Source organism: Cetorhinus maximus, unplaced genomic scaffold (genome assembly GCF_964194155.1).
Source record: "Cetorhinus maximus unplaced genomic scaffold, sCetMax3.hap1.1 HAP1_SCAFFOLD_860, whole genome shotgun sequence".
In the NCBI taxonomy this organism is placed as follows: domain Eukaryota; kingdom Metazoa; phylum Chordata; class Chondrichthyes; order Lamniformes; family Cetorhinidae; genus Cetorhinus; species Cetorhinus maximus.
Window position 1 is genome coordinate 56,435 of NW_027596802.1, and position 23,356 is coordinate 79,790.

The following is a 23,356-nucleotide window of genomic DNA, read 5'->3' on the forward strand; positions in this document are numbered from 1 at the left end:
ACGGCATGCCTCACCTCTCCGTTAGCCTGATGTGACGAACACTGAAATTCAAGATGCTAAAATGTGAAAAATGGAGAAAGCGGTGTGATCTTTATTGGGACATAGATGATTTTTGACAGTGAAATCAGGAATAGGTTCGAACCACGAGAAGCTGCGTGTCTACTGCCCTCAAGACAATGTCAGAGAGTAAATTTCGATTTTATGTTAACCGCTAGCTACAAAATGTGATTTGTACCTTCCAGCGAGAACAAAATAATCCCTACAAGGCATGGGTTTTGGTGGCATTTGGTAATGCTAATGAGATAGGAATTTCTAGAATAATTAACGCGTTCTATTTCCTGTTCGAACACTATTTATATGTTGGGCGTTACAGATGACATTTAATGAGGGTTTTAATGCGCATTTAGTTGCACAAGAATCTCTCGACTGATTCAAAGAAGAATCAATGGAGATTCACGTGCATTTTAATTAATATTTAATGCATGTTTAAATTTATTTTTGTTGGGCATTTGCTTGAATTTTAATGGAATTATATTCGGTATTTCGATGCGTCGAAGTGTGTAACTTGCTGCTCCGTAGAACTCCTTTCAAATAGATATTACAATGAACATTCCAATAGGCCATATGATTGGTATTTAATTAGTATTTCACTTGTTTGTGCAAAGCCCACTTCTGGTACTTAAATTATGATGATGGTAAACGATCAATTGTCATTAACAAATTAACGATGCAGCAATGTATTTTGACTGCTGTTTTTTTTTTCCCCCGATATTATTTTTCCCCGAAATTTTCAGTGCCAGTGCTTTGTGGTCCGGTGCGTGTTTGATAGTGTAGCCCAATGGAGCCAACTCAGTGGGATATTGTTAAAATAAGGACTCCCCTGGCAACCCTCCTTCCCATATCGTTCAATATATCCATACAGACCTTTAAAAAGCAAGAACCAATGAAAGGAATGAACAAAGGGAATGAAATACTGGCAATTGTTAGAATGTGGACTGATAGGTTGTCTCGGCTTTCAGCCGGCTGTAAAGTTCAAATTTAACCTCCGTCCGATTCTTCACCTTTGTCCCATTGTGTCATGAGTTGCAACATTTTTTTTTGTCCAAATAATTTCAACACATTGCATGCGCCAATAAGACCTTTCTCAATCTGAAGGTTTCTTTTTTTGCTATTTGCACTTCTTCATAGAACCATACCATAGAACCATAGAACACTACAGCACAGAAAAACAGGCCATTCGGCCCTTCTAGTCTGTGCCGAAATATTATTCCGCTAGTCCCATTGACCTGCACCTCGTCCATAACCCTCCAGACCTCTCCAATCCATGTATCTATCCAATTTATTTTTAAAACTTCAGAGTGAGCCCGCATTTACCACGTCAGATGGTAGCTCGTTCCACACTCTCACCACTCTCTCTGAGTGAAGAAGTTCCCCCTAATGTTCCCCCTAAACCTTTCCCCTTTCACCCTAAAGCCATGTCCTCTCGTGTTTATCCCTCCTAATCTAAGTGGAAAGAGCCTACTCGCATTTACTCTGTCTATACCCCTTACAATTTTGTAAACTTCTATCAAATCTCCCCTCATTCTTCTACGCTCCAAGGAATAAAGTCCTAACCTGTTTAATCTTTCCCTGTAACTCAACTCCTAAAGACCCGGCAACATCCTATTAAATCTTCTCTGCACTCTTCCAATCTTACTGATATCCTTCCTGTAGTTAGGCGACCAGAACTGCACACAATACTCCAAAGTTGGCCTCACCAATGTCTTATACAACCTCACCATAACATCCCAACTCCTATACTCAATACTTTGATTTATGAAGGCCAGTATGCCAAAAGCTTTCTTTACAACACTGTCTACCTGTGACGCCACTTTCAGGGAATTATGTATCTGAACTCCCAGATCCCTTTGATCCTCCACACTCCTCAGTGCCCTACCATTTACTGTGTATGCCCTACCTTGGTTTGTCTTTCCAAAATGCAACACCTCACACTTTTCTGCATTAAATTCCATCTGCCATTTTCTGTCCCATTTTTCCAGTTGGTCCAGATCCCTCTGCAAGCTTTGAAAGCCTTCCTCGCTGTCCACAACGCCTCCAATCTTAGTGTCATCAGCAAACTTGCTGATCCAATTTACCACATTATCATCCAGATCATTGATATAGACAACAAACAACAATGGTCCCAGCACAGTTCCCTGAGGTACACCACTAGTCACAGGCCTCCAGTCTGAGAAGCAATCATCCACTACCACTCTCTGTCTTCTCCCACACAGCCAATTTCGAATTCAGTTTACAACCTCTCCATGGATACCATGTGTAAATATGTAATAGCCCATATCAATCGATGCACAATTACTCTGATTAGGAAACATGTTCCTCATCCAACTTTGGACTAACTATGATGACTTTTATAGTCTTCATCACATCTCTATTTTTAAAATTATAGATATCTTGCCATTAACTTCAAGGCTCCTGTAACCATTTATGCACATTTCCGCCGGAACTGTTGTTTTTACCCCCAATTTCCTCTGCACTTCCACGTCACCCAGAGGCCCAAAAACTTAAATTGAAATCTACAACATCATGCTTACTGATGATGAATTGCTTCGGCTTGGGTTTACACGATATGACTTCAAAGGCAGAAAGAGTCACGTGATGAACAGCGGATTTCAGGGGGGTTTAGGATGACTGATGAAATTGACACACACACACACACACACACATCACAGATTTACGTTAATACGAAGGACGTTTTGGAATGAAGTTTCAGTAGGCGGAATTAAGGAAATGGCCCAGTGTCAATGTGGGCACCGTGCAACATACAGGAGCGAACATTCCCTCTCTCTCTCCCTCTCTCGTTTTTCTATTCTGATTTCTGTCTAATAAGATTGGATACTACGTTGAAATGTTTCACCCTGAGTGTTTCAAAGAACAAATCACATTTCTGCGCCAGTTTATTATATATTAAAGATTCATTTGTGAGTTTGGAATCTGTCAGGTACATCCCATCCTGACATTTGTTAACAATTGTTATGCGAAATGAATCAAAAGCTGCTTCCATTCATACACCACCGCATTCTGAAATACTGTTACCCTTTCTGATATAGGCAATGGCCTAGATGAATGAAAGTTCAGGACTGTGTTGATTAAGGTGAGAATTCTATAGGTCACTTGCAGATTGACAGAATTGTAGTTGTTTAGAGTTTCATTTCCTGAGCGAATGACATGTTTTACCAATATCTTACTAACTTCAAATTCTTTAGACAAAATATCGCAGGCAAAGGGAACAATACACAAAACCCGAGACAGTCAGGCAACAGCATTAGGAAGACGAACCCTCTCTGCCTGTTATAACCTGAAGGCCTGAGCTAATGATACAAAAATAAACAAAATTTGAAATCCCATGCCGTGAAATTTGAGTTCTGAGATTTCTAAAAACAATAACAAAGAATAGGTATGTAATTAAAGAGCCCTCCACCCTCCCGCCCAGATGGGATAATTAATTTCTGTCTGCTGCTATGAAACCCAAACACACCATCCTCTTCCAACGCTTCTCCATCCTCACCCAGCTTGGCCGAACTGCAGGAGGCTGGTCCCATTCTTATCTATCCGATCGCATTCAGAAGATCACCTGTAACAGCTTCTCTTCCTGTGCCTGTCCTGTCACCTCCGCTGACCCCCCAAGGAATTATCCTTGCCCCCAAGCCCTCCTATTTCACATCTGCAAACTTCTCCTTGTCGACATCTTCTGAAAACAGCATCCGTTTCCACGTGGGCACAGATGACATCCATCTCGACCTCACCATCAGCTCCCTCGACCCTCCCATTCTCTCCCTAATCTCCTTTTTTTGTCTGCATGACAGCGAGTACTGGATGAGCAGAAATTTCCTCCAATTAAATATTCGGTAGATCAAAGCCATTGTCTTCGGTCCCCGTGATAAACTCTGTTCATGAGGCACCGACGCTATCCCGCTCCATGGTAACTGCCTAAGGCTGAACCAGGCTCTTCGCAAACTTAGCACCACATTGGACCCCGAGCTGAACTTATAACCTAATTTTGGCGCCATCACCAGGATCACATGTGTCCACCCCCGTAACATCACTGGACTCCCTTCCGGTCCCAACTTATCTACTACTGAGACCCTCATCTTAGTCTTTCATACCTCTAGGTTTGACTATTCCAACTTAAACATGGCAAGCCTCCCACATTCTACCCTCCGTAGAGTGAATACCATTCAAAACTCTGCTGCTCACATCCAAGTCGTGTAAATCCATTACCCCTGTGTTCACTGATCCACTGATTTAAGAACCGCGTCAATTGTTCGAGTGCTCACCCTCCCTTCAAGTTCGTCACAGTCTCATCGCTCCCTATCTCTGAAATCTATGCCAAACACACCACCTCCCGAGATATTTGCGTTCCTCTAATTCTAGCTTCTTGGGTATCTCCAATGTTATTCCCATTAACCTTAAGCACACCCTTCTACCATTTCCCTTTATATAACACGCAGAAAGCTTTAACCTGTCTTGCATCTATGTTATTCAAAATCTTTGTATCAGAACTTAGGAACAAGGGGAGGCTTATCAAACCTTAGACGTGAATTCATGGCTTGTTCGAAGGCTGTCGGGAGAACAGTCTACAGATTAGAGGCAGATCTGCAGGAGTGAAGTTAGGAAACATTTCTACACGTTAAAGGTGGTAGAATTTGGGACTATATTCACCAAATTCCTACTGATGCTAAATCATCAGTCAACGTTTGAATATGTATATTCACGTTAGCAACTGTCTTTTAGAATTCTAAAGATCGTTCTGCCACTCTCTTCCACATGACCACTCCATGTGTGTGTCTGTCTCTCTGTTTTTTCTCATTTTTCACTCAGGGCGTCACTGACACTTTACATACACAAGGCAGCCGTTTTACGTTTCTTCTCGGTATCCCTTTTCTAACCAAGGGCATGTATAACTACAGCAAGGTTTCCTTACTCGTGTAGTTCAATCCCTTTGCAATAACCAAACGCGAGCAGTTTTTTTGAACCCAGGCTCTTCGCCCTCACAAATATCAAGATAGGACTGATTGATGTATTGTGGAGGATATTGATCTAGATTCATCTGAGTTCTTTAAGGCGAAAGATCTTTATTAACCGATTAGAGTGTGTTCTTCCATATCTTCTCCTCAAATCCAGCATTGAACAGACAAACACAGAGAAATACTGAAACCGACAGGCAAACACAAACACAGGTAAATAAAGGCAACCCGGCTGACATGTGCATGTCCAGGAAAACACGCACAGAAACATGCAAAGACACACATACAGAGAGAGAGAGAGAAGCCCAGTCAGAGACAGATAGATACACATTCACAAGCTTAGATACATAGATACAAACACGTAAACGCTTCCCTGTGTAAATTTAGGATTTCCCAATCAATAAAAAAATACACACGCACATTGAAACAAAAACAAAAATAAAAAATAGCCGGGAAAACTCGGCAGGTCTGACAGCATCTGCGGAGAGGGATACAGTTAACGTTTCGAGTCCGTATGACTCTTTATCAGTCTTCATCTTCTGATGAAGAGTCATATGGACTCGAAACGTTAACTGTATCCCTCTCCACAGATGCTGTCAGACCTGCTGAGTTTTACCAGCTATTTTTATTTTTGTTTTTGTTTCAGATTTCCAACATCCGCAGCATTTTGCTTTTATCTACACGTACATTGAACGTTTGCCACGGGGATATACCAGCAGTTAGACTATTAACAATGATGGAATTATGATTTAGATACTGTGGAATATTAAGGATTGAGGAAGCTGACCCATCAATATGAAATAGCGATGAATCAATCGGCGAAGACAGCGATAATTAAATATAAGGCATCGATGAATGAAAAGGAGGGGAATCAAACCCTCCACTATTATTTAAAATATGACTTAATGATTGCTATCCAAATAGAGAACACGACAATTAAAAGTCATGCAATTCTGAATCATACTCTGCGGGATCCAAAATCTGATCTCGGGACTTTAGAGTGTTCTTGAGCAAGGTAGGGATGATAAACTGAAAACGAATTGATGTTGTTGCTGGAGGTTGCAGATTCCCATACTGAGGGTTCAAACTCACGTCGTTCTTTTAAATGTTACGTAGCTGCTAACTCTCAGGGTAAAGCCAGCTGGAACCAGAACGAACCTAACAACGAAGGAGGTGAACATTTCCTCTTCTCAACTAACACACTCACGGACAAACGCACAGGCAGACGTACACAAACACAGAATGATTGAATCAAAAGGACTGTGTTCCTTTTTTCTTTGAGAAATCCAGCCTTTCTCGCCCTTCTAATCTGCCCCCTTTCCATTTAATACCCCATTCAGTGTGTTACCACTATCCACACACCCCGTTAACCCTCATAGCCTACTCACCTTAAGCCCAATATCCTGGTTATTCCGAGACAATTTTATATCCCACCCAACGTTGAACTACCCCCTTGAACTTGGAATAGACCAGGCAGTATTATCAAACTGCCCAGTTCACTCCCCGTGCGATTGAATCTTCCGCCCAGTCTAATCACTCCCAGGCCATTTAGTACACGGTGCCTTCTGCTCCCACACACCTGCTAACTAACTATATGATTCCTCGCTCCAATTTGTCTCATCGAACTTAAACTCATCGCGCCAGATTCTTCAATATTACAGTCAGTCATTTTTGTTATCTTTTCATGGGATGTGGGTTTCACTGGCTGGGCCAGCATTTATTGCCCATTCCTAGTTGCCCTTGAGAAGGTGGTGGTGAGCTGCCTTCTTGAACCGCTGCAGTCCCTGTGTTGTAGGTACACCCACGGTGCAGTTAGGGAGGGAGTTTCAGGATTTTGACCCAGCGACAGTGAAGGAACGGTGATATATTTCCACGTCAGGACAGAGACTGTCTTGGAGGGGAACTTCTAGGTGATGGCATTCCCATGTGTCTGCTGCTGCCCTTGTCCTTCTAGATGGTAGCCCTTGTCCTTCTAGATGGTAGCGGTCGTGGGTTTGGAAGGTGCTGCCTCAGCACCTAAACCCAATCCCACTCTCCTGTTCAATCCCCCCACCTTCCTTCTCATCTCACCCTCCTGCACTCGCCTTACACGTTTTAGCATCCACCCACGTCTAATCCCACTCTCATGATTAATCGTCCTCCCTTTCACTATCCCACTCAATATGATCCCACCCTTCTGCTGACTACCCATGCAGTACACAGTTTAATCCCATCCCTGTTGCCAATACACTTTACTGCTCCACACTTCAACCCATCACTGCCCCTCACGTCCCGTTCCATTTAGTACCCCACTAGCCTTCACTCCAAGTCCTGTTCAAACGCTGCTCTCTTTAGTATTACCGTAATATGATAAGGAGGGGGAGAAATAGGGCAATAGACACGAACTAGCGAGGGATTAAACAGGGAAGACCTTGCTGATGAAATATCGGGCACCCATGAGTCGAAAAGTAGAGAATCAGAACATCGACAGTTACTTAAAATACAAAATAATAACGAATCCTAAAATGGAGAACTCGTAAAAGCACATGATCATTCAAACTGCGGAACCCAAATAAGATCTCCCGGCATTCGAGTGTCCACTGGGTTACCAGTTACATTCCATTTCGTCTAATCCTTCCCCGCGTGCCTCAATCTCACCTCCCCCTAATATTCCATCCAGTTGCAACCCACTCCCCTGATCGCCCCGCATACAATTAGGTCCAGCCCCTCTCTCCTGATCAGCCCCACATCCTTTAATAGTCCACCTGGATGTAACGAATGGAAAGGAATACCTGACAGTGTGTGGAACAAGCCGCCGTTTTATTATTATTTTTTTTTAAATACATTTTTTTTCTTTTGTTTTTGTTAGTTTTGCGCTATCAGCTTGGATATTGCTTTACACTTGCACAGGCCATCATTTCATCCCCATGGATCAGTTCATAGCACCCTCGCCTTTGAATCAGAAGGTTGTGGGTTCATGTCCCACTCCCGGAAACTAAGAACTGTGAATATACTCGAAAGAGTTACAACCTGTGACTGTTGATAACTCGAAAGAGTTACTGCAGCCTTACCAGTACCACCTACATCCCAAAAATGTCAAGGAATTTAAATGACTGTGACTCAGGTGGTTTGCCTTAACCCCTAATTTGATAGGTGTGTTCAGGGAGTTTTGAGGTTTGCGCCACCCCACATGTCACTCCAGCCTACAAGTATATACCGGAGTAACATTGGCAGTACTGCGTGACGGGCTAATTCTGTTCGCTTCGACGGTGGTTTCAAAGTCCTGATCTCAGCCAGGGGAAGAAGGCAGCTTGCATCCAGAGAGCAGTGAATAGTCTGTGCAAAGTGCATCAAGGCAGGAAAATGAAGCTGTTGTATGTTGTCGCCATCCTCTGCACCTGTATCACTCAAGGTGAGACTGTTCTTTTTCAATCAGTTCTCCGCATGTGTATGATGCTGAGACTGATGGACGAAACCATAGTTATCTTTAATGTATTATAGGGGCCTACCATATACCTAAACATCGCCCAGGGCGGGAAACTCTTTCGAGTTACCAACAGTCACAGATTGCAACTTCTTTCGAGTACAATCACAGTTCTTGGTTTTCCAGGAGTGGGACATGAACCCACAACTCTTTGATTCAAAGGCGAGGGTGCTATGAACTGAGCCACAGCTGACACCTCCCTGCCCAGGGCGGGAAATGGCGCAGTATTCTATTCAGGGTCAACTGTTCGGTCTTTAAGTCGAATCCGGCAGTGTGCAGTCCCATATTCATTCTGGCAGCAGCACCAGCAGAATGATATTTCAGCCTCTGGTTTCTGAGGGTGGGGGGAGGGGTGGGGGCGCAGAGGGTTGGCTGGAGAGAGTAGAGAGTAGACGTCAGCGATGCCAGCCGGAGCACCGAGAGTTTATGTTCTCTGCCAGGAACTCCTCACGGCGCGAAAGCAGTGGATTCGGCACGACTGATCTACGCTGGCGTTTGGGCCTCAAACTCAAACCTGCTCAAAATTCAAACCTTCTCAAAACTTCATCTCATCTGTGCTTAAGGGGGAAGCTAGATTTAAAAAATAAAAAAAATCCTATGAGGGAGAAATCAATAGAAAGATCTACTGATAGGGTTGGCTGGTGATAGAAGGTTCCTGTAGGTAAATGGAGCCGCCCGGGAACAGGGAGCTGAATAGTCTTGTTTCTTTGCCATACACTGTGTGCAATTCTATACCTGCGATTATATAACATACACCTGCTTTTTAATTTTTCTTTATTTTTGAATGGTATTCGACCATCAGTCAAAACAATATGGATCAAACCGATCCATTGCTAATTCTATATCATCTTTCTCTATCAATTGAGATTAATGAATAACATATTGATCGACTATATTCAATAGCTGACGTGAGCCTGTGTGACGAAAGCTTAAGACCAACGCGGTTAAAAGGAAAGAACCGGCCAGTAAGGTTAACAGCCATGAACTTAGCTTCGCAGATTGGAAGTCGGGAGGTCACTGAAGTGTCCCCACACCTTTTTGTTTTCCCACAGCACGATCCCTGATCTGCAACCTGTGCTTTGGAGCCACCTGCAACCCCGCACCGACAAATTGTCTGCCTTCGGTCACCAGATGCCAGACAGCTTCGATCAGACGATCGATCGGTAATGCTACTTTTCAGAAACAGAAAAAAAAACAGTGGAATATTGTATGGAAATTGTGATTGGAGGGAGAGTTGTTGCTGGGGTCAGAAAGAAAGTGATGAAATAATAAGTTTCAAAAGGGAATTGGCTAAATAATTGAAAGGGGAGATGCTGTGTGTGTGTGTGTGTGTGTGTTTGTGTGTGTTGGGGGCGGGGAGAGGTGGGGCAGGGTGTTAGTGCCAGTGGATCTCATTGAGTAATTCCTTCAACGAGTTGGCACAGATGCAATAGGCTGAGTGACCTATTTCGGTGCTGCAGCATTTCAGCACTGTACGATGCCCAACATAACCCGTTACTGGCAGCCATCGCGGAGAACAATGAAAGGTTTTTTTGGGGGGGGGCGTTATAGACAGTGGGCGGTACGTTTTTGGAGGCCTCCGGTCTGTACATTGACCCAAAGATCTTGGGTTTCCTGAAGCTAACGAATGACAAGGAAGCCGTGGGACCTGGGAGCAAAGTCTGTAGTTATGAGTTCTCCAATTCCCTGCACAGCTTATGCAGCAGCTGCGCACCGCTGCCTGCTTGGTGCCTGGTAGCACTATAGGGAAAACAAACTTGGTCTGCTCCAAGTGTGAACTGGACTTCTAGAGGACGAGAATATAAAAGCCGGGATGTGCTGCTGAGGCTTTATAAGGCTCTGGTCGGACCACATTTAGAATATTGTGAGCAATTTTGGGCCCCGTAGCTCAGGAAGGATGTGCTGGCCCTGGAGAGGGTCCAGAGGAGGTTCACGAGAATGATCCCAGGAATGAAAGGCTTAACATATGAGGAACGTTTGAGGACTCTGGGTCTATACTCGATGGAGTTTAGAGGGATGAGGGGGGATCTGATTGAAACTTACGGAACACTGAAAGGCCTGGAAAGAGTGGACGTGGGGAAGATGCTTCCATTAGTAGGAGAGACTAGGACCCGAGGGCACATCCTCAGAGTAAAGGGAAGACCTTTTAGAACAGAGATGAGGAGAAACTTCTTTAGCCAGAGAGTGGTGAATCTATGGAATTCATTGCCACTGAAGGCTGTGGAGGCCAGGTCATTGAGCGTATTTAAGACCAAGATAAATAGGTTCTTGATTGGTAAAGGGATCAAAGGTTACGGAGAGAAGGCAGGAGAATGGGGTTGAGAAACTTATCAGCCATGATTGAATGGCGGAGCAGAGTCGATGGGCCGAATGGCCTACTCCTGCTTCTACTTTCTATGTATCTATAATAATATCTCCTGTCTCTGCCCCTGAAAGACCTATGTTGACTTTAGCTACTCTCCCCCTTTTTTTCTTATCTGAAAAAGCCCTCAGAATCTGTTGTTATATTCGCTGCCAATTTACTCTCATACCTTGTTTTTTAATATTTACCAATCTATTGGTCACCCTTTTTGGTTTCTAAGCCACTCTAAATCAGTGGGCCTATTCCTATAAATATAAAAACAAAAATAAAAACAAAAAACTGCGGATGCTGGAAATCCAAAACAAAAACAGAAACAGAAATACCTGGAAAAACTCAGCAGGTCTGGCAGCATCGGCGGAGAAGAGCACAGTTGAAGTTTCGAGTCCTCATGACCCTTCAAACAGAACTGTTGAAGGGTCACGAGGACTCGAAACATCAACTGTGCTCTTCTCCGCTGATGCTGCCAGACCTGCTAAGTTTTTCCGGGCCTATCCTTATTCCTTGCAATATTAGCGGCCTTGCTTGTTAATTAAACACTATCCTTAACTGCCTTGATAAGCCACATAGGAATTTTTCTTTTGGGTTTTGCTACTAAATAAAATGAGTCCTTGCTGAACATTTTGAAATGGTTATTGCTATTCATTTTTATCACTAAAGCTTTTAGTTGAGTTGCCGATTCAAACTTAGCCAGCTCTCGCTCATGCCTGTGTGATTAGTTCTGTTTAAGATTTTTGTTTGGGATTGGACTCTGCCCCTTTCAAACTTAATGGCGGACCTTTCAAAACTTGTACAAATGTGAAAAAGTTTTCGAAAGTTTGAGACAGTTTCAAGAATTTCCATAGGCGTTTTGAGGCGTTTTGCTTTTTGACCATCGTAAACAGTAGCCTGTCATTGAGCTGAAGTCTGACCCCTGATGTCCTGGTGCGGGTGGAGGGGGTTTTGGGGAACGCTGGGGGAGAGGAGGTGGGAATGAGCCAGGCAGGGAGGCCTCCTGGTTCCTTTTGATCCTGAGCCCCAAGATGCTTTCTCGACACCATCACGTCGACAGGGAGACCAAAGAGGGACGAAAAGTTTATCCAGTTTGAACTCCAACCTCTCGTTCCTTTCTAGGCCTCTTTACCATCTCGCAGATCACGCAAGGATGTGAGCGGAACAGCCCAGCATTTTCTTTCAGCAATGGAATCATTTTTTTCTCCAGGGACAACAAATTCTGCGGAACTGACCGTTGTAACACACAGACCACTGCAGGTAACGTTTCAGTGCTCTGATATCACCAGTGGGGCGCCCGATAAATGTGCTGAATGGGTGGGCGTCCCGCGCACACCCGCTTTTCGTCGCTGCGCCTTTAGGGGCTGGTTCCAGCCTCTCCCACCCGCTACAAAGGCCCGGCCCCCGCCTCCCCTCCCGAACCTCACCCCCTTGAAACCTACTTCCCGGCTCAAGTCTGTGGCCGGCCTGTCCGAATAGCCAATTGTGGAACTCTTTGGGAGATATTTGTCCATGTCTTCCGATCCCTTGGGGAGGGGTGGGTTCTAACCGGGAGGCGCCCCCTCGGATGTGCTGGGAGACCACCCCCTCCCGCCCCTCCGGAACTCCCCACACGCAAGGACTGGACGGGAATTGAATGGGAAATTCAAGCTTCCGATGGGCAGTCACCATGTAGTGGGAACCATCCGATGCTCTGATGTTTCTGAGCTCAGTACCAGAGTGGTCACTCAGGAAAAGCTAAAAGAATTAAACTCACTTGCTAACCCTTGGGTAACTACACTCCTGACCCCCCTCGACCCACCTCCCGCCGCTAATGGACAACACCCAGGACCCTACATTACCCCCACCAGACCCCGTGACTACACCCCTGCCCCTGAATGCGCTCCAACCCACCAGCTACGCTCCCCAACTCGCCAACTAACTCCACCCAGCACCTACCCCCAGCTGCTCTCATGGCCTCGTGACGCCTCTCATGGCTGACCACCCAACATTTCCCCACCCCCAACAACCACCCCCCCACCGCATCTTACCACCCAGCTCCCCCCCACCAGCCCCCACCCTCGCCAATGGCACCTCACCCCCTCCCCTTCCACTGACCTGACGACCACACCACTGACCACCAAACCCCGCCCCCCCAACTCCCCCTCCACCCAATTACCCCAGACCTCCCACACTACCCACTCCCGGCTACCATCCCAACTTCCGTTCTCGTCCACACTCCCCGACTAACACTCCCGACTTCACCCCAACTACCCTTCGGACATCCCGGCTAACCAACCGACCTCCAGCTGACCCCAACCTCCCCGATTACCCCCACCCCCACGCATAAACCCACCTCCTGCATACCCCCACCTCCCCGCATACCCCCACCTACCCGCATACCCCCAACTCCCCGCTTACCTCCACCTCCTGTATACCGACACCTCCCCGCAGACCCCCACCTCCCCGCATAACCCCAACACCCTGCATACCCCACCTCCCTGCATACCCCCACCCCCCACAGACCCCCACCTCCCGCAGACCCCCACTTTCCCGACTATACCCCAAACCCCCGCATACCCCCACCCCCCACATTCCCCCACCTCCCCGACTACCCCCACCTCCCCGCATACCCCACATCCCCGCATACCCCCACCCCCCACAGACCCCCACCTCCCGCAGACCCCCACTTTCCCGACTATACCCCAAACCCCCGCATAGCCCCACCCCCCACATTCCCCCACCTCCCCGACTACCCCCACCTCCCCGCATACCCCACATCCCCGCATACCCCCACCCCCCTGACTACCCCCACCTCCCCGACTACCCCCACCCCCCACTTACCCCCACCTCCCCACATAACCATACCTCCCCACATACCCCCACCTCCCCGCATACTCCCAACCCCCGCATACCTCCATCTCCCCCCATACCCCCAGCTCCCCACATACTCCCACTCCCCCCAACAACCCCCACCTCCCCGACTACTCCCACCCTGCCCGCACACCTTCAGCTCCCCGCATACTACTACCTGCCACATACCCCCTCCCCCCCGCACACCCCCAGCTCCCCGCATACTCCCACCCGCCGCATACCCCCACCTCCCCAATTACCCCCACCTCCCCGATTACCCCCACCTCCCCACATACCCCCACCTCCCCGCATACTCCCACCTCCCCGCATACACCCAACTCCCCGTATACCCCCACCTCCCCGCATACCCCCCTCCCCGACAACCCCCACATCCCTGCATACTCCTACCTCCACGATTACCCCAACCTCCCCCATTACCCACACCTCCCCGATTACCCCCACCTCCCCGCATACCCCCACCTCCCCGCATACACCCACCTCCCTGACTACCCCCACCCCCCTCCGCACACCCCCAGCTCCCCGCATACTCCCACCTGCTGCATACCCCCACCTCCCCGACTACCCCCACCTGCCCGATTACCCCCACATCCCCGCATACACCCACCTGCCCGCATAGCCCCACCTCCCCGATTACTCCCATCTCTCTGCATACCCCCACCTTCCTGCATACCCCCCACCTCCCCATTACTCCCACCTCCCCAAATACCCCCACCTGCCCACATACTCCTACCTCCCCATTACTCACACCTCCACGCATACACCCACCTCCTGACTACCCCCACCTGCCCGATTACCCCCACCTCCCCACATACCCCCACCTCCCCAATACTCACACCTCCCCGCATACACCCACCTCCTGACTAACCCCACCCAGCCCGATTTCCCCCACCTCTCCGCATACCCCCACCCCCTGCCTACCCCAACCTCCCCACATACCCTCACCTCCCCATTCCTCCCACCTCCCCGCATACCCCCACTTCCCCACATACCCCCACCTCCCCGCAGACCCCCAACTCCCCACATACCCCCACCTCCCCGATTACCCCCACCTCCCCGCAGACCCCCACCTCCCCACATACCCCCACCTCCCCAAATACCCCCACCTCCCCGACTGTCCCCACCTCCCCGCATACCCACACCTCCCCACATACCCCCACCTCCCCGCATACCCTCACTTCCCCACATATCCCCACCTCTCCGATTACCCCCACTTTCCCGCATACCCCCACCTCCCCAAATACCCCCACCTCCCCACATACCTCCAACACCCCCCACCCCGCCCCCCGCATACCCCTACCTCCCCGACTTATCCCACCTACCCGTGAGCTAGTGCCGCATGAAAGGGAAACAGGGGAGTCTCTCCGATGCTGCTTCACTGGATGGAAGGGCCTCGGGAATCCCGCCACTGTCCAGCACCCCGAGGAGGACCGAGTCCGGAGATAGGGCGAGGAAATTGAAGCCAAGTTTCAGCCAATGGGAACTTTCTTCTGCTTCTCATTTCAGACATGACCAACGTGACTGAGAATGGGTTGGAGTGCTTCGGATGTGTGGGCACTGACGCTCAATCCTGCATTAGCGGTCAACAGAGAGTGAAGTGCGTGGGCCAACAGAATCGGTGCATCAATGCAACAGGCACACAGAACATCTGTACGTTCAACTTTTCCATTCTATTGCCTGATGCTCGATTTTTGCCTTCTTCTAAACTGTGGTCTGCCCCTCGCCCCCCCACACCTCTTCATCTTTTGTGGAACTAAAACAACAAAAAATCAACATGAATCAGGCAATTTCTCTGTTCCACTGTCAAATTGAACAGAGTTCTGTTCAGGTGCAGAGGACCACAGAATGAAACAGCTCTGGAAGTGTCCATTCGATCTATCTTACTTTTCCCCTGTCTGTTGCGGACTCCCCTTTCCCTGAAAGCCTCCCCTGCGTGAGAAGGGTAGGTCCTTGCAACGGCCCTCGACATCCTGATGGGCTAGCACTTAAGAACGCAAGAAACAGAAAGCAGGGGTAGACCATGCGGCCCATCGAGACTGTTCCACCATTAATGGCTGATCTTGGGGTACAACTCCATTTTCCTGCCCGCTCCCCATATCCATTAATTCCCTGGAGACACCAAAACTCTGTCTATCCCAGCCTTAAACGTTTTCAATGGTGGAACATCCACAACCCTCTGGCTTAGAGAATTCCAAAGATCCACCGTTTGGGTGATGTAATTTTTTCCTTATCTCAGTCCCTTATCCTGAAACTGTGCCCCCTTGTTTCATGTTCCAATCAGTGGAATCAATCTCACATTGGGTACCCTATCAAGCCCTTTCAAGGTTTTGGAGGTTTCACTGAGATCACTTCTAAGTTTACTAAACTCCAGAGAATATAAGCCTAATTCACTCAACCTCTCATCATAGCACAACCCCTTCATCCCAAGGACAAATCTACCGAACCTTTGCTGTACGGGCTCCAATGCAAGGTTTTCCTTTACTAAATATGGGGATCAAAACTGTATTCCAGATGAGGTGGCACCAAAATCCTGGATAATTGTTGCTAAACAGGTTTATTCCTGTACTCCAATTCTCTTGCAATAAAGGCCAGCATGCTATTTAACTTCCAAATTGCTGGCTGCACCTGCATGCTAAATTGTTGCATTCCTTGTACACGAATACCTAAGTCTCTTTCAACATCAACATTTGCAAGTTCCACAACTGTTAAAACATATTCTGCTTTTCTATTCTTACGACCGAAGTGAATAACTTCACACTTCCTTACATTACATTTCATCCACCATCTTGTTTCCCACTCGCTTAACCTGCCTATATGTCTTTGCAGCTTCTCTGTGCCCTGCCTGAGCCTACATTTCCAACTAGCTTGGCACCATCAGCTAAACTTAGATGCATTACTCTCTGTCACTTCATCTATTTCGTTAATATAGATGGTAAGCAGCTGCGGATCCAACACTGATCTTTGCAGCACTCCACCATTCAATGCCTGCCACTTGAAAAAGACCAGATGAAGCCCACTCTCGACATTCTATCCATTAACCAATCCTTTATCCAATGCTAATACATTACTCCCAGATGCATGAGCTCTTATCTTGCCGAATTAACCTTTACAGCAGTACTTTATCAAATGCCTTCTGGAAATCCATGTATTTAAATCTACTGGTTCTCCTTTGTCTATGCTTCTAGTTACATTCTCAAAAACGATAATCAATTTGTCAGACAGGTTTAACCTTTATTAAAATCATGTTGACTTGTTCTAACCATACTATGCTTTTCTAAGTGCATGGCTAAGACTTCCTTCGATTCCACCATTACCCCAATAATCAATGTTAGGCCAATTGGCATGTAGTTCACTGCTTTTCCTCTCCCTACTTTCTTGAAAAGCAGTTTAACATTTGCCAGCTTCGAACAAAATGGGGCCTTTTCCGGATCTAAGGAGCTCTGGAAAATCATAGACAACACATCCACTATCTCTGCAGCAATCTCGTTTTAGAACCCTAGGATATAGGCTATCAGGTCCCGGGGATTGGTCAGTTGTTAATACCTTAAGTTTCTCCAATACTTGTTTCTCTGCTGATATTAGATTCTTTAATGTTCTCGCTCTTTTTAGCACCTAAGAACTTGCTAAGAACTTAAAGAACTTAAACTTGTGTCTTCTCTGTGAAGACAGACAGCAAATGTTTGTTCAATGCCTCTGCCATTTCTTCACTCCCCATGATAGTTTTTCCTGTCTCTGCTTCTAAGAGACCAACATTTACTTTAGTCGCTCTCTTCCTTTTTTGTATACTCATGAACACTCTTACAATCTGCATTGACACTTCTGGCTTTTTTACTCTCGCATTATATATTTTTCCCCATTTTATCAACTTTTTGCTGGCACTTTGCTGGTTTCTTAGACACACCTAATCTTCAGGTTTGCTAAAGTTTTCATTTTACCCCCAACATTGTAATTAACGTAATGCTATGTTTAACTCCCTGAGTGAGGCACGGATCGGTATTTCCTACTGAGCTTTTGTTTTCCAATGTAATGTATTTTTGTTGAACATTTTGTTTCTTTATTTTGCCCCACCGTTCATTTAACTTCATGCCGTTTAGTCTATTTATCCAAATAACCTTAGCCAATTTCCCCTCATACCTATGAAATTGACTTCGGTTAAGTTTAAGGTTCTTCTTTGTGAATGGAGCATGTGAACTCCAAACTTGGCATGGGTTTCAAAGATATTATGATCACTATTTTCCAATGGAACCTTTACTACGAGGTTACTAATTAACAATGTTTCATGACACAATACTAGATCCAAGTTAGCTTTAACTCTAGTCGGTTCCACAACGTATTGCTCCATGAAGCATGCACAAAAAGCATTCTACAAACTCATCTTTTAGACCACTCTTGCCAATTGTAATGCCCCAGTCTTTGTGAATATTGAAGTCCTCCCAGTATTATTAGATCTCATATGTTACAAGCTGCAATCATTTCTTGTTGAATGATCAAGCTAATGGTATAAAACATTTAGACAACCTATAAACGACTCCCAGCAATGTTTCTGACTCTGGTGATTCATAATATGCACCCATATTGATTCTATTTCATTATCTTCTGGGCCCAGATCCTTTCTCACCCATGACCTGGCATCATCCTTTACTATCACGGCTACTCCTCCTTCTTTGCCATTCTTTCTGTTTTTCCAAATTATTGGGTATCCCGGAATATTCATTTCCAAACTTTGACACGTTGTAACCATGTCTGGTAATGTCAATCATATTTAAATCATTTACTTCTATTTGTTCATCTATCTTACTGCAGATGCTTCCTGCATTCAGATATATATATATATATATATGTATATATATATATATATATATAAAAAATGTGTGTCTTATTATTTTACTTCCAATCCCAGCAGTAATCCTATTCTCTGCCCCTCCCTGCCTCATTCTTCCTGTCTTTACCCATATCACTAAACTGGACTAACCCACTCTTTGGATTCATAAACCTCCTCTCAGCCGAACACTACCCTGCCCCACACACCCGCCGCTGTCCCCAACCCTGCCGCCCCAACCTTGTTTCCACACTACACATTCTCCAATGCTCTAGACCCAGTTCCGGTTGGTGCATGGCTCAGGTAACGATCCAGACATGATTAACTTTCATGAACTGCATTTTAGCTTGAACCCTAACTCCTGAAATCCTGTCAGCCGAGCACCATTCCTAGTTTTACCGAATTCGTTGGTTCCCACGTGGCCCAGGACTACTGGATCCTCCCTCTGCTACTCTCCCAGGGAACAGAACAATCGGAGCTCCCGGTTACAGCTGCAGAGAGTTGTATCTATCCTTCTGAATGTACTGTCGCTTCTCACGACCACATTCCTTTTCATTCTCCCACTTGAGTGTCATATTTCGCCATTGTAACCATAAGTGGCCAGTCCACTCATCCATCCTGTAGTCCTTCTTCTCATCAACACAGGTAGCAAATACCTCATACCTATTAGACAAAGTCAGGGGCTGAGACTCTTCCATCACTGTATGCTGGTTCCCATACCTGCTTGACATGCAGTCACACCCTCCTGACCTTGCCTATTGACCAACACTAAAGTTCTGCCTGACCTAAGAGGTATGACTGTCTCCGGGCACAAAGTGTCCAGGCAACTCTCCCCTTCCCTGCTTGCCATACAATATCGGCAATTCAGACTCCAAAACAACAACTCTGAACTGAAGTTGCCTAAACTGCAGACACTCGCTGCAGATATCGTTGTCTGGGATTGCAGTGCAGTCTACAGATTCCCATATGCTGTGCTGACGTTACACCACCAGCCATGGCATTTAGGTCCAACCTTAGTTATTTAATTAATAAATTAGCAAATCATTAAAACAGGTAAATCAATGGAAAGTTTCTCTCACCGAGTTTGGAGAAAAGGGAAGAAAACTCACCAACCATTGGAGGCTGAAAAAATGTAGACCAAGGAGCACCTCTTTCCCTCTCTGCACCGAGTTCGCATGTGAACTAATTTCTCAACCGTGCACCCTGCATATGTCTCACTCCAATGTAGTCTCCTCTCCATCCGTCCCCTCATTCCGTGTTCTTTGAAAAACATGCCTGCTTATATAGAGCCCCTGATGAGTCACGAGTTAGCTTGGTGTCGTCCTACAATAGTTAACGCCCATTTAACCAAGCACTTTCGACTACTTGTCAGAAAACTGCCACTACTGGACAGCTCCCTGTTTAACAAGGCCACCTAACTCACTTGAAGGTTGAAAGCTCTATGTCAGACCCTGACTTTTAACCTAAGCATAAGCTTCAGGGAACTAAATAAAAACTCACCACAACTTAATACGTGAACCAAATTCGCACCTTGAACACTGCCTGAAAAAGAGACATTTTGTTGAAGCATTTCATCTTGCACTCATCAGGACAATTCGCAAGATTGCAAACGTAGAGGAAAACAACTCATTTATAGTATATGAGAAGAGAGTGCCGATTGGTTGGCAAGCTGAGTCTGATCGGTAGAGGCGCTGCCACAATGCCTTCTCCAATGGCAACGCCAATCAGAGTCTACTTGCCAAACATTCAGCATTCTCTTCTCATACAGTATAAATTTGTTGTTTTCCGTTACATTGGTATTCTTGCGAACTGTCCTGATGAGTGCAGGGCGAAAGGCTTCAACAAAAATCTGTCTTCTTCAGCAAATTCGCAACTGCACATCTGCCTACGTCCCACTCCGGCGTAATCTCCTCTCCGTGCGCCCCTTTATGCAGCGATGGGTATGGCGTTATAGTGGTTAAGCTACTGGCAAATTCAAAGAACTCGCGGAATAAACAAGGCCAGGGTTACTTGCGGATCAGGGAGAAAGGCTGAGTGTTTTATTTCGCTCAGAATGAATGGGAAGAATATAAAGTTGGACTAAAACAAAAAGTATTCATTCAACCTTTGGATGGGCATAAAAAGGTCAATTAACTCACACATGCCATTTAGTCTGCATCTGAATAATGAAATGATTTCTCATGGCCGTCCATTCTATTGAATGTAAACTACTTTCTGTCTGTCTACAGCACCGTCAGGAATGGCTTTTTTCACCAAGGGATGTGTTACTGAGAATGTCTGTAATCACTCAATCAATTTTGAAGAATTTTTAATACGACTGGATTCAATGCCTCTGTGCTGCACCGACAACCTGTGCAATAACGTCGGAAATGCTACAGGTAATTGTGAGATAACTGCAGTAGAGAGTGCCAGTGCCAGGTCCTGTGTATCATAAGAAACCTTGAGGGCAGGCTGTGCCTTGGAGTTGCTGAACTCCATTCTCAGCAAAGTCGGGAAGTCCTGCAGACTGAACATTCTGTGTTCTTTATGCGCGTAGGATAAAGTCTCTCTCACATTCACACTTAGCTTTGCATCATCAGCAAACCTGGATACATTACTCTTGGTCTCATTGTCTACGTGATTAATTTTATTTAAATATCTGAGGCCCCAGTACTGATGTTTGCAGCACTACACTAGTCAAATGGAAAATGTGGGGAAGACATAAAGATGGTGCAAGGAGATATAACCATCTTAATCAAGTGGTGAACGAGATGGAAGATGACGTGTAAAGTTGGGAAGAGTGAGGTTATTTACTTTGGCAGCAAGGATAGCAAAGCGGAATAGATTTAAAAGGAGTGAAACGTCCAAATGCCTTTGTTGAGAGAGACTTGACGTTCCATTTTCCAATACTCTCTGATTTCTGTTTGGTAACGAGTGCTCCATCTGTGCCAATGTGCTATTACCAACCCTATGAGCCCTTGTCTTGTGCAGTCACTTTTTTATGCGGCATCTTACCGAATACCTCTGGGAAATCTAAAAGGTACACCATCTATTGGCTCCCATCGTCTAACCTGCTGTTAATATCACAAAAGCGCTCTACTAAATTTGTCAAATTGTCAAATTTGGAAAACCACGCTGGCTCGCTCACCCCACACCACCCCTCCCCCTTTCTCTCTCGCTCCCCGAACATGTCATGAAATCCTAAAGTTCGCCGTTAACATTTCCTTCATAAAGGATTCTAGCCTTTTTCCGACGATTTATGTCGGTTCAACTGGCCTCCAATTCCCTGTTTCCGGTCTCCACCTTTACTTCATTGGTGTTCTTACACACGCTATCATCCAAACCAAGTCCAGAATCTAGCGAATTTTGGAAATTCACAACGCGTGCGTCCGCCACCTCTTCAGCTACACCTTGTTAGATCCTTATAGGACGGGGCATATCTCTGCTGCTATTTAAATTATTTAGGGGGGAGATATTGATGTAGCGCCAATGGCATTGGATTTGTAATCCAGAGGCCCAGGCTAATCTTCTGAGCAGAACATGGGTTCAAATCCCAGTATGGCAGCTAGTGGAATTTGGATTCACCAAATAAATTTCACGTTCACGCTCCGTTAGGGATGGACAGCGAATGCTGGTCTTACAAACGTTCAACAACAAAAAAAATGTTCACTGTCTTCAAACGCCCACATCGCTGCCATTTCTACATTCTCCGATGTGTCCTGTCTCTGCTCCTAAGGTAGCAACGTGTTTAGGCACTTATAAAAACTCTTAAAATGATTTTTATATTCCTGGCTAGTTTACTTTTGCATTATATTTCTTCGAATTCTATCAGCTAAACAATTTAGTTAGAGGGCTTAAAATTCCCTGGCCGAAATAAAAAAAAACAACTTTTATTTTCATTTTACTTGATCATGTAAATGCATTTTGTCCCCTTTCCAGTGTATTTGCAATATCCTTAATTCCTAGTCCCATATCCACTGCCCTTGGTGGAAAGCTCCCAAATTCTCATGCAGCATGTTTTAACGCCAAGTGAGTTCTCCAAATAATGAAACAAAAAAAAAAGAGGGAATTGAAACGAGAGGTCGATTTGCACCGTTTTGTTTTCGACCTGTATACTGTGACTTGGCTTTGAGAGTAAAGTGGATCGACTTTACTTGTACGTCCCTGTATGAACCAGTATCGAATTTAAATAAAAGAGCAGGCTTGCGTTCGGGATCTCAATGACATTCTTCATCAAAATTGTTTTGTTTATTCCCCTCCCACTTCTGAAATTGGCGAATTAGGTACCAGCACCGTGGGTATGACGTCGACTCAAGGTCAAACTCTCCCTACAACCGCAATGAGCTCCAATGCTCCGACCACCACCCCGACCACCACCACCACGACACCAGGGAGCGGGGAGAGCAACGATGCGTCTAGCAACAGCGGGGGGAGTTCAGATTGAAAGGGTCGACTGACGCCGAGTCCAGTCTGTCCCAGCTCCAGGCACTTGCTGAGGTTGGGCAGACGGTGTGACCAATTTGCTGAGGTGTACCCGGTCCTGGCTCTTTCGCGTGAAGCCTGTCACCGGCTGAATGCAGGAATTCTGTTCTTTCTTTGTCTGTATATGAATAAAGGGGTGAGGTTCTCGCGTATTTATCTAGATCGTCCAATCTGCAGGAACATTAACCAGAACTTTAAAAACAGGCTCGGTCCAGTTTAGAGTTGGGAGCTAAGTGGAGCGGCAGGAGCTGGATGATATCTCTCTGCTCTTGGGCAGGCTGTTCAGGTGAATACACCTATGATTGTGCAAGAGCCCCATGACTGTGCACTGAACCGTGCATAGGCAGTTCTACTTGGTCACTTCAGGGGAGCCCCAGCAGGAGGCTTGT

At 46.1% G+C, this 23,356-nt stretch overlaps 1 protein-coding gene across 1 annotated transcript; it reads left to right on the plus strand.

The window, feature by feature from the left end:
* Nucleotides 1-8,236: 8,236 nt before the first annotated feature.
* LOC144674910 (phospholipase A2 inhibitor and Ly6/PLAUR domain-containing protein-like) lies at nt 8,237-22,992 on the plus strand. Its single transcript, XM_078536038.1, has 6 exons — nt 8,237-8,415; nt 9,540-9,650; nt 11,960-12,097; nt 15,194-15,337; nt 20,735-20,884; nt 22,769-22,992. Exons 1-6 carry the CDS (start codon nt 8,367-8,369, stop codon nt 22,927-22,929), a joined length of 753 nt encoding a protein of 250 aa, XP_078392164.1. The 5' UTR covers nt 8,237-8,366; the 3' UTR covers nt 22,930-22,992.
* Nucleotides 22,993-23,356: the final 364 nt, after the last annotated feature.

What these genes read in the sequence shown, in the direction of transcription:
- LOC144674910 (XM_078536038.1), top strand. Translation starts at nt 8,367, where the DNA reads ATGAAGCTGTTGTATGTTGTCGCCATCCTCTGCACCTGTATCACTCAA. An exon ending in TTCGATCAGACGATCGATCG is followed by an intron (nt 9,651 to 11,959) that starts GTAATGCTACTT and finishes GTTCCTTTCTAG; the next exon opens with GCCTCTTTACCATCTCGCAG. An exon ending in TAACGTCGGAAATGCTACAG is followed by an intron (nt 20,885 to 22,768) that starts GTAATTGTGAGA and finishes TTGGCGAATTAG; the next exon opens with GTACCAGCACCGTGGGTATG.